The sequence below is a fragment of the Dunckerocampus dactyliophorus genome, chromosome 4, assembly GCF_027744805.1.
Source record: "Dunckerocampus dactyliophorus isolate RoL2022-P2 chromosome 4, RoL_Ddac_1.1, whole genome shotgun sequence".
Taxonomy (NCBI): Eukaryota; Metazoa; Chordata; class Actinopteri; order Syngnathiformes; family Syngnathidae; genus Dunckerocampus; species Dunckerocampus dactyliophorus.
Window position 1 is genome coordinate 20,897,467 of NC_072822.1, and position 26,207 is coordinate 20,923,673.

General features: G+C 39.4%; 1 protein-coding gene across 24 annotated transcripts in view; it reads right to left on the reverse strand.

Annotated features, from left to right (window-relative positions):
* Positions 1–9,483: 9,483 nt before the first annotated feature.
* Positions 9,484–26,207, reverse strand: part of rimbp2b (RIMS binding protein 2b) — a 140,569-nt gene continuing 123,845 nt past the window's right edge. For 10 of the 24 annotated variants that reach the window (XM_054772082.1, XM_054772074.1, XM_054772075.1 and 7 more), the window contains 5 exons: positions 23,417–23,520; positions 20,989–21,015; positions 20,442–20,513; positions 17,072–17,206; positions 9,485–12,738 (listed from right to left, as the gene is read on the reverse strand). In XM_054772082.1, coding sequence (XP_054628057.1) covers positions 12,580–12,738; positions 17,072–17,206; positions 20,442–20,513; positions 20,989–21,015; positions 23,417–23,520 — 497 coding nt within the window. In that variant the 3' untranslated portion in view covers positions 9,485–12,579. Of the gene's footprint in view, positions 16,433–17,071; positions 17,207–20,441; positions 20,514–20,988; positions 21,016–23,416; positions 23,521–26,207 lie in introns of all 24 variants that reach the window. The other 14 variants (XM_054772085.1, XM_054772084.1, XM_054772078.1 and 11 more) reach the window with 9 other exon arrangements.

The window sequence follows — 26,207 nt, forward strand, 5'->3', positions numbered from 1 at the left end:
ACAGTGGTGAAAGGAGTGGGCATCGTATTTTTGAAATGAAGTCGAGTTGCCTCACCGTCTTTAAAGATACATGGACGTCATACAACGTCATACAAGCTTTGCACCAGCATCATTCATTAACAAAAAAAAAATAGCAAAGTCAAAATAAAAAAACAATGTAAAAGGTAACAGGAAAGAATAGCCCGAAAAATATCAATGGCGTTTCTTCAGGTACCAAAAGAAAGAAAGGCTTGTTGGGTTGCTATTGGAACAGCTGCAAACATCCAGCCGTCTTTGCAAAAATGAGGCCAAACGGGTACATTTGATGCTCATACTCCTATCCTCCTACTATCAAAGAGAGGATTTTGAAGTGGGCGAATATCAGTTGCAGTGGTCAGATTTAGCACTTTGGCTGCAGATAAAAGGAAGCTCGTTTTGCCATGTTTAATTCAGTGTATGAACCATGACTAACTCATGTGATACTGGGATTTTGAAGTCAATTGTAGGCTTCCTCAGTGGTGTACTTTAGACAGAGATGAATGCATCATTGTATCTTGACAGTGTTAAGCGCAGGGAGAGGGTCAGGACAATATAGAGAATCACAAGAGGTTCATTTCTTTGCTAGATTAGTTTGACAGTGTAGCACCAGTGCATTGCAATGCTAAAACCTTAATCCAGTGCATGTCATTAACCTACTTGGCATGGCTGCCAGCCTGTTTAGTGCTTTCAGTTCACAGTGACATAGTTAATGGGGAAAAAACAGGGTGTCATTAATGGCATCGTTTGTGCTTCTTTCAAAGCCTATCAACCTTTCCATGGAATCAATTCGTTAAAAAGTTACAGTGATGCACATGGAAGTATAACCCATTTTTAGGCCATGATTGACCTCTGACCTTTCCTTGCCACAATTTCTGCAAGATGATGATAACTGTGAGTGCTCGTGTCTCCATGCCACAGAAATGAATATACATCAGTTGTATTTCCTTCTCAGTGTCATCGCAAGCCAGTGGATATTAAGGAAATACTGCAAGCTGGTTCTTAGCCAAATTCAGCTAACCGACGCTCTCCGCTCTGTTTCTTTCAGACGCCTTTGATGTTAGCAGGGGGCCTCTGCACTTGCACTGATGGTAAGGAAAGATACTTTAAGCGATTCTTTTTTATCTAGCACGCTTAATGAAAGATTAATGGGTTTGATATTTCCCCTTGTTTATATTTTATTCAAAAATAAGCCGTGGTCCTTGGAACCTGTTAAAAGCGTCTTGATTGTGATTTTATGGATCAGTGAAAGTCATATAATGGTCACTGGATCTAAAGGCACTGAGAAGTGTCGACTGCCTTCTTGAGCACCGACCCTGACAACTGTCTGATGGGGATGAAATATCTTGCATCAACAGATGCAGGAGCTGCCTGCAGATGGCACTATTACACAGTTCATGTCATTAAGGATGTTGGCGATTTTCCCTCAGAGCAGGCAACTGTTAGTTGAACAAAAAGGGTAATGAAGGAAGTCACATCAACAATGTCTTATCAACAGTAAGTCTTGTGTGAAGTTGGTAAACATCATAGCTGTGAGCATTTGCAATTGAGTTTTTTAAACATTTTGAAATTTCACGGAAAATAAGAGAAAACAAGTCCTCAGTTGTAACATGCATGTTTTTTAGACTTAGCGGTCGGTACGAGTGCCAGAAGAAAATTTGCAAGCATGGGGAAAACATGCAAACTCCACACAGACGAGCCGAGTGAACTGCGTGTGCTATCCGCATGCGCCAACCACCCTGCTGCCCCGACAAAGTTGGAAGCAAATAATTGTCCAGAATGACAGGGAGAACAAATTCCAGAACACCCCAATATTATTGTCTACACAGAACATTTCATATACAAGAATCCCTTGTTTATCACAGTTAACTGGTTCCAGACTCGACTGTGATAAGTATAGTAGATTCTATATTTATAAATTGAATATTTTCGTAGTTAGAGCGTACAAAACCTGTTTATGACCTTCTAAAAATGTTTTCTAAACATTATTATAGCCCTTTAGACATTAAATAACACCCCTATAGTCACCTTTACACTTGTATTACCCAATATAGTAGACATCATAAGAGAAAATAAGCAATATAAGACATAAATATGACTTGTGTGTGTTGCTGTAAATGTGTTTCGGTGATAGAGGAGCTGAGTGGGGGGCAGACAGGAAGCAACGTTGGGGGTTCGGAGTTGAGTTTTAGCATGGCGTAGATTACATCCGCAACAGTAGTTCATGCCAGGGATTATTGTGCCTGTCGTGAGATGACTCAAACCTGCAATAAAAGCCTTTTTTCCAGCGATCAAGTGGTGCTTGTGTGTCTCACCAAACATGAAGCCACCTTGACACTTGCACGAATTGGATCTCTTATCTTCCCTATGAAGTTCGGTTAATAGCTGATCATAATGCCCAAAGTGATGTCATCTAGTCAGCCATTCACTCACCCACACTGTTCGTGATTTCATTTTTCTCTCCTTGTCTTCGGTAAATGGTACTGCAGCTGCGCATACTATGTCATACACTAGACGTAAACAGTACTTGACTTATGTATAAATAAGTTGTGCGGGAGCACAGTATTTCATGCCAGTGCGCACCATTTTCAGCTACAAATTGTGTGCCAAGTGCGTAATTTATGTGTAAACAGAATGCAAACATGCATAAAATAGTTTTCACACTTTTCTAATGACACATATTGCCACAGCGTGACAATGGGTGGTGTCAAGTGTCAAGGTGGCATTACAGTAACATTACTGACACCTAGTGACCAGTGTGGAATACTACATATCATTACAGTGTCATTGAATGCATCTATAAATGCAAATATACAGCATTTAAGTTCATTTAGCCATTTTTATGATTGAAAATGCTTAATTCTGGTAAAAATACATAAAATTGACTTAAATAATATAATAATAGACTGTATTCAACCACAAAACAGCATGATTTATTAAATAATATACAGTATTTTTAAAGAACCATGATAGAGTACAGCTGTGAAATTCTAAGCTTGATGCGGCTTGTCTCACTTGTCTCACTTGTAAGAAACATTCAAAGTCAGAGGTGTAACAATTCATCTGTCCAACAATTACATGTAAAATATATACCTTGGGAGGAAATAGGAGGAGGAGAACATACATGATGCATATACAAGTGGCCTGCTTATCTTCTGAGAAAGAAGTAAGACTGATTCAGCAAAGTTTTTTTCATCTGCTGACTTTCTCTCTTATTCCATTCAAATTAAAACTTGAATTACTCTTGAAGTGAAATATTACCAAAAAACTACTTGAAGATTTGCACTTGAGTGCTGTAATTGTTGAGCTCGCGATGCATTAACTGAATTCCTTGCGAAGCGATGCTAAATACACAGCCTCGGTGCAGCCCATTGATCTCCACGGACTGCAAAACGTGCTCAAGGGTATTCAAGGTTAAAGGTCAAATGTGTATGGTACACGTTCCTTTTCAGGATCCTTCCACATAAAAAAGGTGATACATATGATTCAAATTTTGCAGCACAGTTTTAATTCAACCACATGCACTGCACTTTCTACTGAATAAATAGATGAGGATTCACCGGACTAAAATGGGATTCAAGTATGATTCATGTAATATTGAGAAAGTGTTAATTTCATACCAGTATTGTCAATATACCAGGCTTTCTGTCAGTGATGGGCCTTACTATCTTGGGGGCAGCTGGGAACTCTTGAAGCATAGCTATCAGTGTTCTGTTAGGTGCATCTCTCTATGGCTCAGCTTTAACCCTTTCTTATTTCTCTGGTTTTTCATGGGCCGTGTAGGTTTGTGTGCGCTAGCCCAGGATTTGAACTGTTGAACTATTTGTGTCAGGTGTGTGACTGCATTCTCGCCTGTATCTGCTAACACATCACTGGCATATTGTGTTTAGAATTCAGATGATGGAAAGTCCATTTTATCTTGATGCATAAAATTGTACTTGATGAAACTGAGCCGTGACCAGCTTCCTGAAGCAGGTCCTCACAGGTCTGAAACTGTTATCACTCTTTGTTAGATAGAAAATACTTGTGCTCATCTTCCACAAAATCTCCCTCTGAGGTGGCATTTTCTGTTGGAGGTGAAAGGATGTCGAGTGGAGCAAGCAAAGGTTAGCAGAGATTTGTCAGAGAAACAATCATTTTCAGCAAGTATGTTTTCAGAAGATAAACTGTGAACCCTTATCTTCTTTATTATTAATGTTTGATCATTTTCACAATCAATGATTGATTAGATTGCACAGCGGTCGAGTGGTTAGCATGGGCTCACAGTAGACCGAGGGTTAGAATGACCATTGGAACATGTCTGTCTGGAGCTTGCATGTTCTCCCTACGCTTCCACGTCCCAAAAACATGCATTTTTGGCTGACATTGTCTCTCTGTTTGAATGCCTGTTTGAGTAAAATGGTTGTTTGTTCTATGTGCAAGCTGATTGCCTGGAAGATGCTATAGGCTCCAGCTCAACCTAATGAGTGCAAGCAGTATAGAAAATGCATTAGTAGATGGAAGGCTGATTGATAATGAAGGGAAAGCTCAACCGTGACACGCTTTCTTCATAGAGCAAAGTATACCGGAAGATTGTGATATTCGGACAAGAATAATTACAGTATCTCATTTATAGATTGCATTCAGATTCACAAATTGCTTTAACATTTTTCAATGATTTTTATTTATGCACATGATTGGAAGTCTTTGTTCACGCGTCCTATCATCAATAACTCAACATTCTGTTTTTAATAAGCTAAGTCAATAATTTTGCCAAACCTGTGAATTAAGGAGACGGCCTGTATTGCCACCAGGTGGCCAAACCACCTACTGCACTTCAAAATTAGTACCCACCTCCTGTATCAACACAAAAATATATCACAGCGCTAAAAAAAAAGTAGTTCTAGACAACTAATAATCAGTAGTTTGTCTTTGTTTTTCACCAACATACCATTCGATTTGATTTCAAACAACTGAATTGTTATGTGTGAATTAAGTGTCCTTTAATCGGTTGAACTGTTGTCTGATGCAACTATTTTCTGAGTGATGATGCCAATTTTGCAATTGCGTCAGATGCGTTAATACAGCCTGGGTCCCTGTAAAGTTGCTAATCCAAGTATACAGTATGTACTTTGAACATCAGTGCTTTCATGTTTGTTTATTTGTAGCGATAGCAAGTTTTTAACAATATAGGTCATTTCAATGCCAATGACTAAAATATAGTTGTACAGTTGCGGTCTGCGTCGAGGCTACAGATACCTGTGCGTGTGACGCGCGTGCCCTCTGCTGCCAATGAGCGCACAACACGCAGACCTCTGCCAAGCGCTATGTCGCCCCCTATATTGTGATTTACACCTTTCTAAGTGCTCTGGTTATTTGCACAAATGCCAAAAATGGGCCTATCTCACAATTCCCTCCTTTTTACTTCACATTTTAGTAGTGAAATCATGTTTAAGACTCTTGGTTTGTGATGTAATGAATATGATATAACAATAACGAAATATGTTTTATTTTTGAGCAATTACTGTTGTAATTTAGTTTTTTTTTTTTACCGTCCTGTGGCCTGAGGCACAGTGGTGATGTGACTGCCCTCCAATACTGACGTCTGAGCAGCATGGGGGCACGAGTATCCCGCCTGTAGAGGGTGCCCATCTGCCACACATCCTGACCTTTTGGTAAATAAGGGAATTTTAAGGTCCAAATGTGCGAAGGCACCCTTTTAAAATAAGCACAAAGTGGGATTACTATACTAACTAAAAGTGTTGATAATGAAAAAGTTAATGAGTTGGAAGCCACAAATATTTTTTAATGAGAAATCACATAACAGTCAAATGTGTTTGTAGAATTGAAAAATAATTCATAATTAATAATTACTGACTTTAATGCTATAGGTGCTGTCCTCTTGTCAGCAAGTCCAACCCATTCATCTTCAAACTGATGAGTGCCACTGTTGGTAGGGGGCGTCATCTAGTGGTACAACAGCGATACAATTTTTTTATTTGAGACATACAGCAACAGCTCATTGAACACATGGACAGTACATGAAGTAATTGCGCAAACAAATGTATAAACCTGAGAGTAGCTGAAACTCCATTAAAATTGACCATTTCTGAAATATTATTTCAGGTGTTCTCTCACTCGGCCAATTGTACCATGCTTGGCCTCATTTAACACTGAAGTCTGGCGTATTTGGCGCGTGTGAGTGCCTCGAACCGTGGGCATGATCGCATGATCGCATGCACACTTCAGACTGTTTGTCTAAATGTGGACTGATGGACATGGAGGCTTTTAGACATACTTTTGTAACATATTCTAGCTTTATACAAGTCCATTTTTCATCGTGGGTCTTCTCAGAGCTCTTTTGAGCGAGGCATGGTTCACATCAGGCAAGGCTTTTTGACGAGACCATTCGAAACTGTGTGTTTTCTAGTGGTTAAAGCAGCTTCCAATTTTGTCGCATTGATTGGACACCGGGTTGGCTCAAACCCAACTCTTAATTTGCAATATAAGTTTTACTTTTGAATTGATCTACCAAAATGAATGAACTTTTCAAAGATATTGTAATTCATTGGCATGCATCTGTGTGTGCAAATGTGTGCGTGCATGTACATATTTATATACTGTATATTGTATTGTATTGTATTGTATTGTACTTTATTTATCGCACAGCAGGGAAATTCACTTGTTACAGCAGCAAGCAAGATACGCAAGTAAAGAATACATATTGACTACAACATGGTTCAGGTGGTGCAGGTGTTGTAGAGCCTGACAGCGGTCAGTATGAAGGACCTTCGGAACCTCTCCTTCTTACACCGTGGGTGTAACAGTCTGCTGCTGAAGGAGCTGCTAAGGGAACCCACAGTGTCATGTAGCAGGTGAGAGGTGTTGTTCATGATGGACGTCAGCTTAGCCAACATCCGTCTCTCCCCCACTTCCTCCACGGAGTCCAGAGGACCGTATACATGTGTATAATTATGTATTTGTCAGGCCTGACGGACAAGATGCATGTAGATTACAGCATTATGAAGGATCTGAATACGCATAACCAGCTGCTCCCAGAACAGAGGGCAGTACGCCTCCTCACATTTTCAGCTACCGTAAATAAAGTAGGTGGACGCTTGTATTTACCTTGAATTGTCTAAATTATTTCCATGTGGCTGGCCTATCAACAGGCCCAAATTGTTTCTCACCAATTAGGGCATGTCTTAAGTTGCCAACTACTTAAAACTGTGATTTCTCATACAAAACTACAAAACGTTAAGTTTTGGTTAGCCTATCTATGACATACTGTAGCTAACTGGTATGTCAAGTTATTCAAAGCAAAGCGAGTGATCATAATTTGTAAACACAACAGTGCACAATAAATCGTTCACTAAATCATTCAATCAAGACAATAAATAACCACATCCTAAAATAAAAACATTTGAATTGGAATCATTTACTAAATAAGTCTGAAGTATCACCTCCCCCAACCTTTCATACAGCACATGGACTAACAATGTTTCAACTCACAAGAGCCCACGTTGCAGGCTTTGTGCAGTGCTTGGGAGCAATAAGTCCCAAATCCGGATAGCCTTTTCTCTCTAAAAGGGCAGCAAATAAAAATCCTTAAAACCCTTAATCAGAAGTTCAATGTCCATCCAGAGCCTCATCAATTCCCATTTGCTGATGTACCACAGAATAAAATCTGGCTGCAAAATGCACATTTTTTCCAATTTTTGAACCAGTCTAAAGATTTTAATCAGGAGTGTATACTTGTGCTTGTATGTACTGTGTGTGCATGTGTGTATGTATCTGATCGAAATTTTAAGACAAGTTGAAAAATGGCAAGAATTTACATTTTGCACTGTTGGAGGTTCTAAGTAGAGCTTGCAAATGTAAAAAGAAGACATGCGAGTGCCAATTTTTTTTTTTTTTGAGTAAGCGATTTATTGCAAACAGCCATTAAACTGAAACAGGCTGTTCATCATCTGATCAAAAGTTCAAGACTGCAGCCTTTAAAAGCCAAAATCTTGGCAAAAATGTGGATTCAATGTCATTTTCTGTCAGCTATTCACACTGCCATGATCTCTTGGCAAAGGCAAAACACTTTCTTGTTTGTTGAAGTGCATAAGGCAGGCCTCATGCAGTGCGCCATTGCTGCTGAGGTTGGACACAGTAGGTCAGTCATTTGAAACTTCTGATCCTCAGCGTTGGGGAACAAAAAAGTCAAGGGGTAGACAGAAATAATTTCACTGGTCCTGAGACAGTTAAATTGGCCCAAATGAAGGTTGTTACTGGTGCAGAGTGCAGTCCAATAACCATCAGACAGCATCTGCAAGAGAAGGATTTTAAGAACAAAAACGTCTTTAAAGGCTTTGTCTGCTTCAATGCCACAAAATTTCCTGGGTCATGGGACATTGAAAGAAAGTTTTATTCTCCGGTGAGAAGAAATGTAACCTTGATGGTCCTGATGGCTTCGAACATTACTGCCCTGACAAGGAGATCGCACCTGAGATGTTTTTCACACGGCACAATGGTGGGGGCGCCATCATGATCTGGGGTGCTTTTTCTTTCTATGAAACAATGGAGCTTCAGGTTGTGCAGGGGCGTGAAACGGCAGCTGGATATGAGATGTTGCAGTGGGCATCCCTCATGACTGAAGGCTGTCGTCTGTGTGGTCATGACTGGGTTTTTCAACAGGACAAAGCTGCAGTTTACAGTGCCCGTCTGACAAAGGACCATTGACTCCATCAAGTCCATGGGGCAAGACTACATGTAAGTGTTCCTCACAGCCTCTCAATTGGTGTAGGCCCAAGCTGAGTATAGTGGTGGTGGTGGTGGTGAAGAAGCACATTAGCTGCAGGTTCTTTGAGCACTGCAATGGAAAGATGTGTAACCCACCTCCAGGGACTATTATTGACTCAGAAGTTACCTTTCCAGAATGGTACCCTGTTGCTTTTACACCAATTCTATCCTTTCTCTTTTCTCCAAGGAAAGTCTCGTTTTATATGGTCAAACTAGTGTTTTGTTTTGTGGAGGGGAAATAAACGCTAAAAACTATCAGCGTGGTATTGCATTGTTCAGTTAACAATATGTTGCAACACTAATATCAGCTCCATCAGTTTGAGTGTTTTATAAACAGTATGTGCACTAAGGGACAATTGTACAGTTTGCTAGATATGACTTTTACGTTGTGAGCCAGGCTGTCAACTTTGGAAGCATGTCTCCAACACCCTACAATGCTGTGTAGCAGACTAAAGCTTGATTATATGCAGAGGCTCACCTACAAGCGTTTCCACAGGTACTACAACTGACAGGCAAGTCACTTGTGTGTCTGTGAGCAAAGGATTGGAAGATGAAAAATGTAACTGGAATTTACAGAGAACTAATTCAATGTTAAACACAGCGTCCTCTAACCTGCACTCTGAAGTAAAACCAAATCCAAATCAACGGCAGGCCTAATGCTACAACTACAGTATGTAAACTCCAGTCAACTGCGTTTCCGCTAACTATATTTAGCTGAAATGCTAGTAAACTACGGGTGTAACGATTCCATTTGTATCATGACTTGTGGTTGCCGAAACGATTCAAGGACGATATTGGTTCATTGAGAATGATATGATTCAATGCGATTCAGTAACTTTAGATTAATTCAGTAACTTTTAAGCCAAAAATTCAACCAGTGTGACTGTGAAGTAAATACTTGGATACTGGGCAATGCAGGAGAAGTTTCCTAGATTTTTGTAAGGGAATCAGGTATAAATTAATTATGGATATAAACAAACAAGTAAACAACAATTAATAGCAAATGCATTCACATTTTATTTGAATAAAGTGCAACCAACACTTGAGGTTGAATTAACAGGAAATTAACATTTTTTGCTCCCTTTTCAATAGTCAATACATTTTCAATGTAAGTGCCATAAGAGCTGACATTACCTTGCACTGCTGCTGTAGCGGGAATGAGAGGTGCCTGGACGGTCAGCGTTGTGCGAGATCCGATGGCGCCTTAGTATATTGTTGGAGAGATTTGTTGTGATGCTGTGGTATTTTACTTGACCTTTACATATCCTACGAACAGTGAGCGACTTATTTAGAACATCTCCCTCTTTGCAAAAGCCAAAGTTTTTCCACACACTGGACCCCAACGGTGGTTTAATTGTTTCTCACTGGCCAGCTTGCCCTCTACCATCCGCTATGCTATGTTTTGTTGTCTGCTGGCAGACAGGCAGACTGAATCGAGTAATATTGAACGTCTTTATCATTAAAAGTGCTAAAAAAAACACACACATTCATATAAAGCCTGCCATGTTTAAAACCGGTGCTTTATGTCCTGGTATCGATGCAATCGATTACCTTTTAAACAATTTTAGATCCATATGGATCCGTCTGGAATGGCAACTTGCTGAACACAGATCGATGTAATTGGATCATAGGAATATAAATCGATACATCGATGTAGTAGATGAATTGTTACACACCTATAGAAAACAGTCCTCATCGCTCCTGAAATCATGTCCAACTATTTTTGCATTTTCACAAATTAAATTATTTTTTTAATCGTTTTTTTTTTTTGCAGTACCTGCCCCCTGCCAGAATGCACGCAAGTTGGCCTTCCTTGTGGGTCAAAGCCTCCACAGGGAGCATAACATGGAGCTGGATAACCTCCTCTTCAATTTGTAGAGGAGAGGTTGTTTGTTACCGCAATTGGTTCTTTGACCTTGTTTGTTTTGTCAGGCCTTAACATTGATTTATGTTGCTCAGTGTTACGTTTTATACCATTTTCCAACAACAATAGAGTTCTGTGAAGAGGTAAAGGTAAAAAGAGGTAGTACCAACAGAACAATTTGCAGCTGGCTAAGGATATTTGTTTTCTTGAGGAAATTGAAGCAAATGAGAAGAATTGAATTCTGTTATTTGGCATTTGTGGACTTCCTACTATGTAGAGTTGCAACAATGACTGTAGTTTTTGTTGAGGTTTCTTTGAAATGCCATTGGCTGCCAACCAGTCCAGGGTGTGCCCCACCTCTCGCCTGAAGCTTACCCTTGACCCGAAAGAGGACAGGCGGTATAGAAAATGGATGGATGAAAATGTGTATTGTTTAAAGATTTGTTACAAGGTTGCTAAATTGAACACTTCTTCAGTAAAAGATTTCAAACAAGTGTCATACTTTGAGTTAAGTCAGTCAGACATGCAAATGTTACAAAATATTAAATTTATTTAGCTTGTTTTTAAAAAAAGATTGCACATGCACACCCACACGGTAGTTTGTATCCATCAATATAGGCTGAGTATTCCTATAATAAAAGCTAGCACACACTGCAAACAAAAAGGTCTTCAAGACACCATGGGGAACACTTGTACTGCTTGATTATAAAGTGAATGTACAAAAAAGGCAGTTTGAAAATCAAGTATAAACATTTATAAACAATTTACAAATGGACAAAATTACAAAACACCAGTCACTCAAATTGACAGGAAGCGATGTGGAGTAAGGAAAACATACATATGGGGTGTGTGTTAGTTGGTAGGTGGATATGGCTGGCCAGAAAGTGTTTTCCCATAATGTGTTGCATACGTATTTTTCCTATTCATTTTGGCAGTTTTACGTCGATGCAAGTGTATAGAACACATTTTAGATGCATGGGGGTGGAATTGGGACAGCTAAATACATTTGCTTTCAATTGATCATACATTCACTCCATACAGTATAAGGAGCTGTGGCTATGTATAGATTTACAGTACTTGTAACCTGCACCATCGTTATCTGAGTGGCCTTTCCAATGAAGCGGATTAGGGTTTAGATGAGAGGGGTTGCTTAGAGGTAGGTGGGCTACACTGTCAAACCTCCAGGTTTACTCTAATACCTGCTGTCGGTCATCAAAATGGTATAACCACTCCTCTTCAAGGTGGGACGTTTACTGCTATGTTTTTTGCATCTGGGACGCTGGTGTTAGACAATGATATGGTAACGTCACAATAGTCGTACCATGTAAGAAACGATACAAATGAGATGCCCGTGTGACACTGATTTACAAAGAAATGGAACACAAACATCCTTTACGCAGATGCTGCAAAATTTCTAACTATCAGTAGGTCCTGCATTTGTTCATCTTTAATACAGAAAACTGTTCACACAGCAACACTGCATGCTGCAATCAGATAACTGCATGCGTGACGATGCCTGTATAAAATACTTAGCAACAACTGCTTTCAACACAACAGCGCAGGACAAGTGATGCCCACACTTTCTGCCATCCTACCTCTGATATGACGGGTGTTTCTGTGTTGGTCATTAACACAGAACAGTGACAGTGAAATGGGGCTGTTGTGTGATAAGGCAAGTACATGGAGGTTTGACCTATAAGATGTTGGCCTCAAGCAGCAACAGACAACCCTGTGTGCTTGTTTTGATGGGAAGATGCTATGCACAGCATGTTGGCCATACTATGTAAAAGCTCACCACATTCCACTTAAGTGATTTGTTAAGGTAGGGGGCAGGAGGGCAGGTGCTGATGTGCAACATGCATCATGTAACTGAGGTAAGGGTCCACGCTGTGCGGTAATGAGATGTAATGTTAAAAAGAAAGTTCAGAAAGGTGTTAACAGCGTCGAGCGACTGGTTCTTCTCTTCGTAGTGAAGTTCCTTTGACTGTTTGTAGGCGTGCATGTCCAGTGGGGCCCTGATGGTGCTGCATGACGTGTGGATGCACTGTGGGGGAGCCTGCTCTTCTGGACGGACCCGAATGATCCCATGGAACCTAATGGGAGATCCGTAGGGGACAGTTGAGGATGTTAAAATACAGCTATCTGTCACACCATCAGCTCTGCAGGTCTACCTCTAGAAGCACTCCGATGCCCCACCCACCCCGTCTGCTTGTCTTGTTTCTGATTGAAGATGCAACAACACACATTTCCAGCTCCATGTAGGAAGACATCCCAATAATAGCAGCCCCTTACACAAATATTTTTGCATTTGGAGGACAATAGGGACAAAGTACATTCACGTCTTAGAGATTGCTCTATAGAGACTGGAGATACAACTGGGTTACAGAGAAATTGTTGGTCAAAACTTGTCTGTAATCGTAAGCTAAAAGGCTCCTTCAAGTTGCACTTTAGGAAGACGTACAGGTGTTGACATCTCATGGTCTGTGAAAGATACACTCAGTGGACAAAAGTATTCAGGCACACCACTTGAGGCCCTTTTCTGTTCCAGCATGACAAAGCAAGGTCCATTTGGTTGGATGTGTGGAAGAGCCCTGACCTCAACCTATCCCACAAACGTGTAAAGCTGTCCCAATACTTCTGTCCACATAGTGTATAATATTGTTACTTAAAATTGTTACTAAGCATGTTTATTCTGTACTTGTGTGTCCCAAAACAAATTAGGCTTTTGCTGCTTTGAGTCACTGAAGGGTATAGTGTAGTGTAGGGTAGGTACACACAGTTGACCTTGCGTGTCAATTCCGGCTAAGTGACTGTAGGTTTAAATGGTGGTTTCTCCACATGTACCCTGTGATTGACTGATGACCAGTCCTGAGTGTAATCCGCCTTTAGCCCAGAGTCAGCTGGGATAGACTCCAGCTCCCAAATGACCCTGAACTGGATAAGTATTAGGAAATAATCTTCTAAAATAGACTATGAGAAACTCCACCTGAACTATCCATCTCATTTCTGTAATGCTCATCCTGTTCAGGGCCGTAGAGAGCTGGAACCTATCCCAGTGGACTTTGAGACCACTGAATTGGTTCCAGATATGAAATTCAAAATCCATCCAAAATTCTAAACTGCTGCATATTTGTATGGGCCAGGAGCGTCCAAAGTGCCGGCCCGGGGCCATTTTGAGGCCAATGTTAATTATTTAGGGGCCTTTTTTATTGGCCCTAGGCATATTGTAAATATAAAATCAATTATTAATGAGACTGCACTGATTTGCTTCGTCATCGATGACACCAAACTAAAATGCGGATGTTTTGTTCACATTGCTTACCATATATTGGCCTATGTTTTAGCATCGTTAATAGACAAATTGTATCAAAGTGGCCTCCAGCATGTTTCTGTTTTTCAATTTCATAGATCCCTGCTTTTCATGGGGGTTGTGTTCTCAGACCGTCCAACAAGTAATTGAGATGGCCATACAAATGTCTATTTTGACCCTTGAACACAAACCAACAGGAGGTCAACAAAAAACAAACGCTTCCCTCACTCATAGTGCAACCAAAAATAAGCACATGATCAAAATTTGCAAGAATTTACATTTTGCACTGTTGTAAGGACATACTAAGTAGAGCTTCAAAATGCAAAAAGAAGAAATGGGAGTGAGACAAAAAAAAATTGAGTGAGCAATTTATTGCAAAAAAGCATTCTAGTGAAATAGGCTGTTCATCAGCTGATCAAAAGTTTAAAATTATAGCTTAAAAAAATTACCCCCCTAAAATAGATATAAAATGTTGCATGCTTGATGCCAGTGTTTCCAGGAGGCTAGTGGAAATGTTGCTCCAGGTGGTGAAGATGGCTTCACTGTCTGGAACTGATGTCCATTTTTGTGAACTTCCCTTGCCATTCAAACCTAAATGTTCTCAAATGGATTCAGATCAGGTGGACACATGATGGTCCAAAAGAGTGACGTTATTACTGTGAAGGAAGTCCTTTATCAGACGAGCATTGGGAACTGCAGCGTAGTCTTGTTGAAAAACCCAGTCATTACCACACAAATGAGGGCCTTCAGTCATGAGGGATGCCCCCTGCAACATCTCCACACAGCCAGCTGTGGTTTGACGCCCCTGCACAACCTGAAGCTCCATTGTTCCATTGAAGGTAAAGGCACCCCAGATCATAATGGCGCCCCCTCCACTGTGCAATGTTGAAAACATCTCAGGTGGGATCTCCATGTTATGCCAGTAATGTTGGAAGCCATCAGGACCATCAAGGTTACATTTCTTTTCTCATCAGAGAATAAAACTTTCTTCCACCTCTCATTGTCCCATGTTTGGTGCGCTTGTGCAAATTCCGGGCGATTTCGTGGCATTGAAGGAGACGAGGCCTATGAAGACGTCTTTTGTACTTAAAACACTTCTCTCATAGATGTCGTCTGATGATTATTGAACTGCACTTGGCACCCATAACAATCTTCATTTGGACCGAGTATTGTCCCATGTCTTGACGGACAGCCAATCGGATCCTCACGGTCAGGGCCAGTGACATTTTTTTGGGTCTACCACTTGACTTTTTTGTTCCATAACCCTAAGGATCTTTTAAGAAGATTAAAATGATTGTCTTACAGCCTCCAATTTCAGCAACAATGGTTTGCTGCAAGAGGCCTTACTTATGCAGCTCAACAATCCGATGGTATTCAAAGAAAGACAGCTGTTTTTCCTTTGCCATCAAGAGATCATGACAGTGAGAATACGTGACAGAAAATGACATTGAATCATATTTGTCAAAATGTTGGCTTTTAAAGGCTGTGGTCTTAACCTTTTGATCAGCTGATGGACAGCCTGTTTCACTTGTAATGGTTATGTGCAATAAGTTGCTGACTCAAAGATGTTTGTGTCTCAGTCCCATTTCTTCTTTTTGCATTTTGAAGCTCTACATAGAACCTCATTAAGATCCAACAATGCAAAATGTGCATTCTTGCAATTTTTCAACTGGTTTAAAAATGTTATGTAATATGTGTAATTGCACCACACAGTCTAATGCTTGCTTACACACGAATATACATGCAAAACAACATTTTACACTAATGTAAAACCCGCGACACATGCTGGGCAACTTGCTGTTAGGGAAAGTGTGTGTGTGGTCTTTCCCAGCATGCCTCGGAGGTTATAATTAATTAGTTTATAATAGTATTGTTTTGCATGTGTGTAAGCATTTATGTCGATACCAGCATAGTCCATGTGGTTGCATTATGTTCCACATGTGTGTATTACTTGTGTTACTTTTGGTTGCACCGTGAGCAAGGTAGGCATTTGGGTTGATAAATTCCTCTTCGTTTGTGATATACTGTATGTCATGAATATACTGTACTTGTGTATGCGTAGTTTTAGCTTATGTGTTTGGATATTACTGTGGCAGGGAGAGTGCAAAATTGCCTTTTAGCTTAGCATTGGTTACAGTAGGAGACTTTTAAGGAGACAGACATTGTCATGTACAACACTCGGAGGAGAAACAACTGAAGATACCACACGTCTTGTCTAATGCATTGGCTAGGGTGACTGTCACCTAGCAAAGCACAGGCAAAAAAAGCATGTGGAGATTTTTGTCAAAACCAAGAACATCTCTTGCACTTCCTAAAGGTATTAAAGAATGGCATATAGAGTGTACATGTTGCATACCAGAAACTAAGGGTACCCATGTCATCTGCATTAGACGAGGGGAGCGTAATCTTGGTATCCTCAGTTGCTCACTTACGTGACGGAAACAGAGCCTTTAAGGTGTGAAATGAACACTCTTCTTCTGTTTTGCCAAGCAGGTGAAGAAAAGAAATAAAAAAATATATATATAGATGGTGACGGCATTTCAATGAAAAGTTAGAACACAGGAAAATATCTGATGATACCTATTTTTTTAAACAATTGAATTATTCATTAAACAGAAAAATAACATCACATTTTTCGAAACAGGTGGTACTTTGCAAGAAAGCAATATACAAAAAAGGCATTGAGGAGCAAATAAAACATGACTATCTTGTTAGGAAATGCTGGGAAACAAATGCGTGAGAATGTTGCAAACATGCTGAACTACATGATGCTTCTTTTACCACAGCAACTCCATTAGAAATAGTTCAAACACAAAAACGTGTTAAATGCGCTTTTCCAGACATGACAGAACAAATAGTTTATACTCCCACTGAAAATGCTTTATAAATAGCATATACATTGCATTGTATTGCATATTGCAATGCTTTCCCAATAAACATAAAAATAAAAGTAGTTCTGTCAAGTATTAGTCTTAAAGGTTTTATTTCCACACCTATTTATTTACACCATGAGTTAAAATGTTAAAGCACTTCCACCAATGACACACACACACACATACTAAACAGGAAAGAAGAAAGTAAAATGAGTACTGCTAGTACAGGGAAGGAGCATGTACCCTTTTGGTCTTCATCCGTGTGGGAGTGTCCTGGGGGTATCGAGATGGTGAGTCCGTGAGAAAAACCTCGACATCATCAGGCACTTCTTCTAGAAAGTTGGAAGGAACAAGTCCATTGTGTCCGTTGAGCTCACCCTGAAGAGGATAGCAAGATGTCAGACAGTTTTAACCTTACACTTTCGTTCCCGGGTGATAAGGAAGATACGGAATACTAACAAGGGTGTTCCACCCAAACGTTGTTTTGTATCGCAAAACAGTGAAACCATTTTTCTACCTTAGAGGAGAAATACTTGGAACCTAAACCATTCCCTCTGACTATAGCTGTCCTATCTAGTCTTTTGAGCATGAACTGATGAAACGTCTTCGAAAACAACCTCAACAGTCCAATTGCTCAGGGGGCTGTCTCTTCCAGAGAGTGACCAACCAGATTTCTTTCAGACTATCTATTTAACTTCCTGTTTAGCAGTCGTGAACAATGGCGACTTAAGTGACAATCCTTGTCATGGGTCAAGGACATATTTCAAAAGTGCTCAAATTTATCGGAGGGAAAATCAGAAAAGGTCGCATTCCGGAAATGATGGAATAAACAAGCCAACCAATCTGCAGAAAGAATTTTTTAAATGAAACATTACAAAACTGAAGGTGATTCTTCAATAAATACAATCCTAAAAAAAGTTGACAGTTCCTTATTGCCTAAAGTGCAGCATTAACAGTTCCAGCTTATTGCCCCTTTCTGTGCAGGCACATGCTAGCTATGACTCGCACTTGCCAAAAACTTTTACTTCCTGTCCCTCACTCAATGTGTTCTGTATGGAAACATGGTATAACTTTGTATAATACCGAATGGAAAAATGCAATTACAAATGCAAACACGTCCCTTGCTACATCGCGGTTTGAATATCGCTCAATCACTGTACCGCATTTTTTCAAAATTTAATTAATCAATAAATGTTTGCTGTTTTGTGGTTGACTATGGCGTATTGTTATTAGTCAAGAATGATTGAAATACAAGTCTTATGTATATTGTGGTCACGAGGCGTCAGTAATGTTACACTGATGAGACATTACCTTACATTACCTTAACACTGCACAACCGACATGATAGTAAAAAAAGACTTTTCCTCCCATTCCATGCGAAAGTGGTACATTTTTGGCTTCCTACTTTGTCCTCTTTCCCCACTCTGTTTTGAAACACTTTCTTAAGTTTAGAACAAATAAATTGGAGGCTAACTAGTTAGCTCGGTGTCACTGACAGCCCGGTCGTGCAGATCTACTTTGTCACAAAGACAAAGTCTTATCAGTCACCTTGAGACGCTTTCTCTAAAACCTTACTAGAAATCTAGTAATAATGGACTCCGATCTGAATTTTAACAGCCATATTAAATAACATCATCAGCTTTTTACCACCTAAAAACAATACCAAAATCAAGGGACTAATGTCTAAGCCACATTTAGAGAGACTAATCCATGCCTTTGTCTCCAGTAGGCTGGACTACTGTAACGGCCTTCTCACCGGGCTCTCTACACAGGCTGTAAAACAGCTGCAGTACATCCAGAATGCTGCTACTCGAGTCCTGATTAGAACCAGGAAATATGATCATATTAGTCCAGTACACAGGTCTCTGCACTGGCTTCCTGTCGCTCAGAGAATAGACATTAAAGCAGCTCTGCTTGTGTACAAGTCTTTTCATGGTCTTGGGCCAAAGTACATCTCTGACATGTTAGAGCCACATAAACCATCTCAAGCTCTGAGAAGCTCAGGGAGTGGTCTCCTGCAGGTGCCCAGAGTCAGGACTAAACACGGTGAGGCTGCGTTTCCGTTTTATCTTTTAAATCTTCAACAATCTTCCAGAAGATGTGCGACAATCTTTTACAATCTTCAATCAATGTTCAAATACAAGTTGAAAACACTTCTATTCAACTGTGCATATCACAACTAAAAGTATTTTATCTGCACTCTTCATTCAATCTTTTTTGTTTTATGGAGTGATTTATGGAAGTTTCTGTAATGATTTTAGAATGATTTTATGTTTTTATGGAATTATTTTATGAATTGATTTTACCCTTCTTTTCTGTAAAGCATTTTGAATTACCTTGTGTATGAATTGTACTCTATAAATAAACTTGCCTTGCCTCGGTAGCCTGCTATATGCTTCGAGCGGCAGCCGTCTCTTATGTCCCTGCAATGATCCTTTAGCCTGTGCAACGCAGTCTAAATAAAAAATAATAGGAGTGCAAAGGTGACTATCGGGGTGATAGTTCATGTCTTTCCTAGGTAGGTTTCCTACTTAAATTGTACCACAGGAAACTGCAAAAACCAGAGTACATCGGTCTAGGGCTGCAACTAACAATTATTTTTTTCTTCACTTTTATTGTTGATTAATCTGAAGCTTGTTGTTTCGATGAATTGAGTAATCAATTAGGCCCTAGACGGATAAAATCAATATGAACCAAACACAAACAGTTAGTGGTTTGATCCGCAACATATCAGAAATGAGGCGAAAATGTTGATCATAGTTTTCTAACGTCAAAGCTGATGTGTGTGAATACCTTGTTTTCCCTAAAACACAAATACAATGTCTGCTTTTATGGATGAGGGAATTTAAAAATATTCACATCTGAGAGGCTGAAATCAGAGGATATTTGTATTTTTAAATAAAAAAATGATTAATCAAATACCAAAATAGTTGATTAATTGTTGCAGCTCTCTATTAGTTTCAAAAAGACACACTAACAAACAAACAAAAATGGAGGAATGATGGTCTCCTGTATTTACTTCTCAAGGTGGCTGTTGGCCCCGGTAAAAATACAAATTTGATTTGAGAGAAAAAATGCTGCAAGAGTGGAGATTTTGGAGTTTCATACTAGGGCATTTGGCACTAGTAAAACACAGCAAACTGGGTAAGCTAATGTTAGCATGTGTGTTTATTTATTAAACTCTCCAATGAGTAACCACTTTGTGAATAATGTAGAATCATCTTGGTACACTCAGAGGTACTGGAAATAGTGCCATGCAGTACTCAGAAGTACCTGCTTCTGCCAGTGAGAAAGCGTCTCTAGTAGCGTTCTAGTAGTAGCATTAGCAGTAGAATAGCAGTAATTGCAGTACGGAGCAGTTGCTGCACCCCTCTGGAAAGTGAAACTTAAGCTTGTGTTGCTGGAAATTGAAAGCTGAGTGTGAGAGAAACGGGCTGTGACTGTGTCAAGAAGGCCTTCTGTGAGAAGGTATTGGGACTGAAAATGCACTGAGCTAATAGACTGAATCTAAAGGAGTAATGAAAATATCTAACAGTTGCATTAAAACAAAGTAGCTGGTAATTCAGAATTAAACGACAGAAAGAAGTGTTCGAAAAGAAAGAAATGTACTTACATAATAAAACCCATCTTCATCAATTTCCCCGAAAACGGTGATGACATCCCCAGCACAGAAAGTCAGTTCAGCCTGTCAGACAAAAGCAACATACATAAAACCTAGTGTTTTTCTCATATTTCCATAGCATATTTTCACGGCTCGCCACATAAGACAAAAAAAAAAAAAAAAAAAAAACGTCAAAAAACATCAAATCTAGTTAAGGGTGTGAAATGTGTCCTTTTCCAAATTAATGTGAGGCATCACATTAATGGACACCAGTGTGACTTTGGCTGTGGTAAGCGTGAAACATCATATTGGCAAAACACCAGGCACATCTCTCCTATGGGATCCTCCAGGACAAACAAAGTACAGTGTGTTGTGTAAGTACAGCATGTCGCAGACACAAAGACCAAACTGAGGAGGGGAGATGCTAGCTCAGGCAATTGTGACCACCCAGACTCGGACCCAGAGCTTGGAACGCCACCCCCTCCTTTGGACGCCAACACTTAGGGGAGGAAAACACACACAGTGCAGACAGTAATGCATCCGCCTCACCCTCACTCACCTCGTCATCTAGTCTGTTGCCCTCATACTGTGTCGGTGGGAGTGCCAATAGAAAGGTGAGAGTAGGTAAAAACCAACATAACAGCAATGGAAAGTCTGTTTCAATTGGTGCAACTTTGACTCGAACCTCTCTAATAGCAGACAATACAGCTTTTAGTCATTTCACACATCCATCTTGCCAGTCTTCAGTCATACACGGTTGGGATGGCGTGACAAATGAGGGGGACTGATTTAAGCTGGATTTACACAACATGGTTCAGGGGACGCCATTTTTGCTCCCGGGAGGCATAATTCAGATATTCATCATGGTAGCATGAAGAGAACCCCCCCCCCCCCAGGACATCAGATATCCTCAGATCGGACTCATGGCTCTTCCAAATTTGAATAAAATCAGATATGAATCCGCAATCAGAACTACAGCGAATGACTATGACTATGGTCTAAATATGGTACATTCGCTTTGTGCAGACCATTACATAAGGAAAATGTTCATCAAAGGTGATTATTTTTTTATCTGCTCTATCCTATTTCTCACATGGACTTGTGAAAATGAGCTAAATCCAACCTACTGTAGTGTCATCTAACTTTGACCTCACAATTCAGTTTTTGACCTTTAAAGGACTGCTGACAGTTGGGGGAAAATGATTATGATTTTATCTGAAATATAATCAATATAAAATTGAATTTCATGCATTTGTAGCAATTTAGTACAAGGTTAATAAAAACATTCAGATTTGCATTTGATTGATTCAAACAATGAAAAGTCAGACAACAGAGCAACATTAACAAGCTCATCTAAGTCAACGGACAGGTGGTCCTCGGTTTACGACATTCTGTGGTTACGAAGGCACTCCCATACATTCATTACAAACGGAACTATGGTCTGTAAACGCGAGACTCACTCGAGAACTAGTTACAGCAGTGCGAAGGATACAGTGTGTGCCTGAGCAGCTGTGCTGAGGATGAACAACATTGCTTATCAGTTAACTTTTTGCACTTTGTTATGTCTTCCAAGCAGCAGTGCGTCAAAGAGAAGGAAAGCCATCACTATGGAAGTGAAAATGAATATCATAAAAAGCAAACAAGTCATTATGAGTTAATTGCGTATATATGTATATACCGTACTGTAGTTATGTAACTGTATACCGTGAATAGTGCATACACAAATACATATGTGTACATTCAACAAGTGCAATCTGCACACATTTTTGTGTGTGTAAGGAACATGTAATAACGTCAGCGCGTTCTGATATTATAGCACTAAGCACTTTAGCACAGTCCCAAACTCATGGTTCTGTCAGGTGTACATAGTTTTATGCTTATTGTTTTACTATATTTATTTATTCATTTTCTTGATGTATTCTTTCATAACAAATGTTATTGTTACTTTAGTTAAATTCAACCTGCCCTCAGGGTCTAAAATGCATTATGGCACATGTGTCAAACTCGTGCCCTGGAGGGCCGAGACACTGCAGGTCTTCTCTCCAACCAGTTTCTTCAGCAGGTGATTTAATTGATGAGCTCCTTCCCTCAAATTGAAGGTGTTGATCATTAAAATCACCTGCTTTAGTGACTGACTGGAAAGAAAACCTGCAGTGTCTCGGCCCTCCAGGGCACGAGTTTGACACCCCTGCATTATGGGAAGAAATTAAAATTGTTTTTTAATTTATTTTAACCTTGTATTGGTACTTGTATATTTCTTAGCTACCTTTGTAAGATGACACCGTGAGTCAGACTGTTATATTGAGTCATGACCTCCTGTTGACAAGCTCGTTGTGAGTTTCTTCTTGATTGGCACCTGTCGAATAAAGAGCTACCTGGTCCTAATGGCCTTATACGTGCCACAATATGCCGTTTCATGCCATGGACATGTGTGGCTTATAGTCTGGTGCGGCTTATATATGTACAAATCTGGTTTTCTCTCTAAATTTAGTGGGTGCGTCTTAAACACCTGGCAACACAGGATAACATAGTCTTATACAAGTTATGGTAAACAGCTCTTTGGATCCCATCGTGAACATTATTAAAGATAAAGGTCATTGAGTGCTAATGAATGCGGCAGGGGTCATGGATTCCATGCACTGTTACAAGGTAGGACAAGCACGGGGATAAAATTAGAGTTGAGTTGTTACAGTTGTTCTCTTTTTATTACTATTTAATTTAATTGTTGAATTTAATCTTTTTATTACTGCATTTTATACTGTATGTGTTCTGTATAAGTTCCGACTTACACTAAAACGCTAAAACTTACATCAGTCTAGGAAAGGAACTCGTTCATAACCCGAGGACCTCCTGTAACTTGGTCGTGAAATGTTATACCAGAAATGTCTTTGAAACCTTTGAAACAAGTCATGCCAGTGCTAAATGTATCGATATATGGACCCCAAATTGGGCATTGACATTGAATTATCTGTGTAGGTGGACAGTACCTCTATGTCAATGTTAGGGGAACTCTCTCTTGGGTCGTAGTCATAAAGGGCCACCATTCTGCGGGTAGACATTGGATGTTGACGCCCACTTCGCCTGTTCCTCTCTGTGAATGGGAGGGTTTTTAAAAAAATATTTTTTAAAGTGAGTTTCAAAGCTTTACAAAATGAGAGACAATTAAGAATACCACTATCAGTAGCAGTAATTATGTACTAATATGTAATTGCATACAATTTTAAGAAAAACAAGCCACACTACCATCTTTTTTATTAAAGAATGTGTAAAGAGACAGAAAATACAGTGAAACCTCCAAAGTTGAATAGTCCCGCACAATTTAGAATTGGTCAAACATTTGGGGAAAAATCCATCTCTATAGTCACACAACATCCAGGGGTCAAACTGCGAGACACACACATATATATTCAACATATCTTGTGAGACTTCATCTCAGTGTGCATGTAAAAGTCCTTTTCCTTTGTTTTTTTTAAGATATTTTTGTGAATCCACCAGTTATAGTGAAACCTCGGTTTTCATCCGCCCTGGTTAGCTTGTTTTTTGGTTTATGCCACAATTTTACCCCCGTTTGCGTGCATTCTCTGGTCAATGTACAATGTCAATGTACAATGTCTTGTCCTGTTTGTTCATCTGTATTCTTAATATTTTTTTCAGAAAACATCCTTCCTTGTTAGCATCGTATTAGCTAGCAAACAAAATGGCAATCGGAAGTTACGTCGCCCGTGTATAATGTCATTAGCGAGTGATTCTCAAAAATGTTAACACAAAGCACGTTTCTACAGTTTTATCATTATAGTTTTACATGCCTAAAACAATTTTAAATACATATAAATGATGAATGAAAAGAATAAATGAACCTTTAAGGTTACTTTTACCCTTCACTGAAGATGTGACTCTTCCCAAAGACACAATGTGGTGGCCAGACACCACACGGACACCATCTTCCAGTTTTGTCAGGAGTTATTTCTTGAATTCAACAGTGTTTCTCACCTTCTTTAAATGCTGGGACTTGCAACTTTCTTTGGCTCTATTTAGGGTTACAGTATTGAGGTGAGAAACACTATTGAATTCAAGAAAGAGCTCATGACAAAACAGGAAGGTGCTGGTGGTTGATCTCGCCGCCACATCGTGTCTTTGGGAACAGTCATGTCAGGAATCACACCTTCAATGGAGGTAAAAGTAACCGTAAATGTTAATTTATCTCTTTCATTCAACATTTATATGTATTTATATGCATTTGTTGATTGAATTGTTTACTGAATGTAAAACTATAATTCCTTATACAGTATATACCGTATATATCTACATGTATATATATCATTGTATATAAATAGGGACTCCTACTTTGCGGAAATTCAGTCATCAATTAACCATGATAAACAAGGGATTACTGCATATGGCTAAGTCAACAATATTTTTTATTGTACTAATTTTAATTGACAATATAAAAAAAAAATAGAGTGTACATTACAAAGTGAGCTGAGTTCAATCCCTAGGTGAATTCCAAAAGGTAATCTCTGTTTTGTCCCATATTGCCGCAAGAATCAAAACTGGTCTTCAAAATCTCATGGATTCAGTTTGACAGTTTGACACAGGCTACGCCAATAGATGCCAGCGCGTTTGATCACTCCCTCATCAAACGTATTGCTGTTCGACTTATCTTGCATCTTTGTGTACACTCTTTGCCTAGCTATCAGTGACAGCTGCTAGCGAGCTGTAGCTAGCAAGCTAGCGAGGATTTTCCACCTAGCTTCTCCTATTCGGACTCGAAATGTGACTTTTTACCACAGTGACGTTTTGTTTTTAAAACACACAAGCAATGCGGTCAGTTCGGAGCTCGTGTTTGTTCCACAGGAAAGCTACAAGTTGATATCATTCATGGGGTACGTACTAACTTTTTCAAGTGTCGCTGAACAATTTTGCTCTCTTGTTGTCATTATACTAATTATGACTTGTTCTCAAAACACTAATTGTGTGTGGTTGTTGAATGAACATAAACACAAAGTGTGTCCAGCCTTATGATGGTGATATTATATTAGCTGATTTTGAGTAGCTCACCAAAGGGTCAAAGAATATTTGCTTTAACTCTTAGTGGGTGTTTATTGTAACCATTCAGATGTTATACCTTTCTATAATGACAAATGAGCACAAAATAGCATAAAGAAGATGGTCACACTGTTTGAGTGGAGATATGCTTGGTAAATAAAGTAGTGTACAATTTAAATGTTGCCAGTCATGAATAAAACACAAATAGTTGACAGCGCCAATAGTGAAAAGTTGGAGAACCCTGAAACCTGGACACTGAATTTATTCTGTTTTAAGTTATGCAGGACAAATTTCGATTTAATGAAGATATTTATTTGTATAATTTTATTCTGTAAATATAAATGTTGAAGTAAAAAATTCGTTATTCAACAATTTATTTCCCATGTATTTGTATTACTTCAAAACATGCACCAAATTAAAATCAGGTTTGTGTCAAACACTGCATTACAAAAATCGTTTCACTCAAAGGCAAAAAAAAAAGAAAAGACAACCCACCCAAAAGTTATTTTTTTAATAATTACCTATTGTCTAACGGTGCTCCTGGCCAATATCACATAAATAAATTGAAAAATCGACAGTTAATCCATGTGATCGGTATCAGCCGATCTCACTCATGGATGATCAGTATCGGAATCGGCAGCATAAAACCCTGATCGTAGCATCCCTAATGTTGACAAAACATTGTTGATACAGTTAATGGTGATACTTTGACCTTAGAACACATCAATTCAA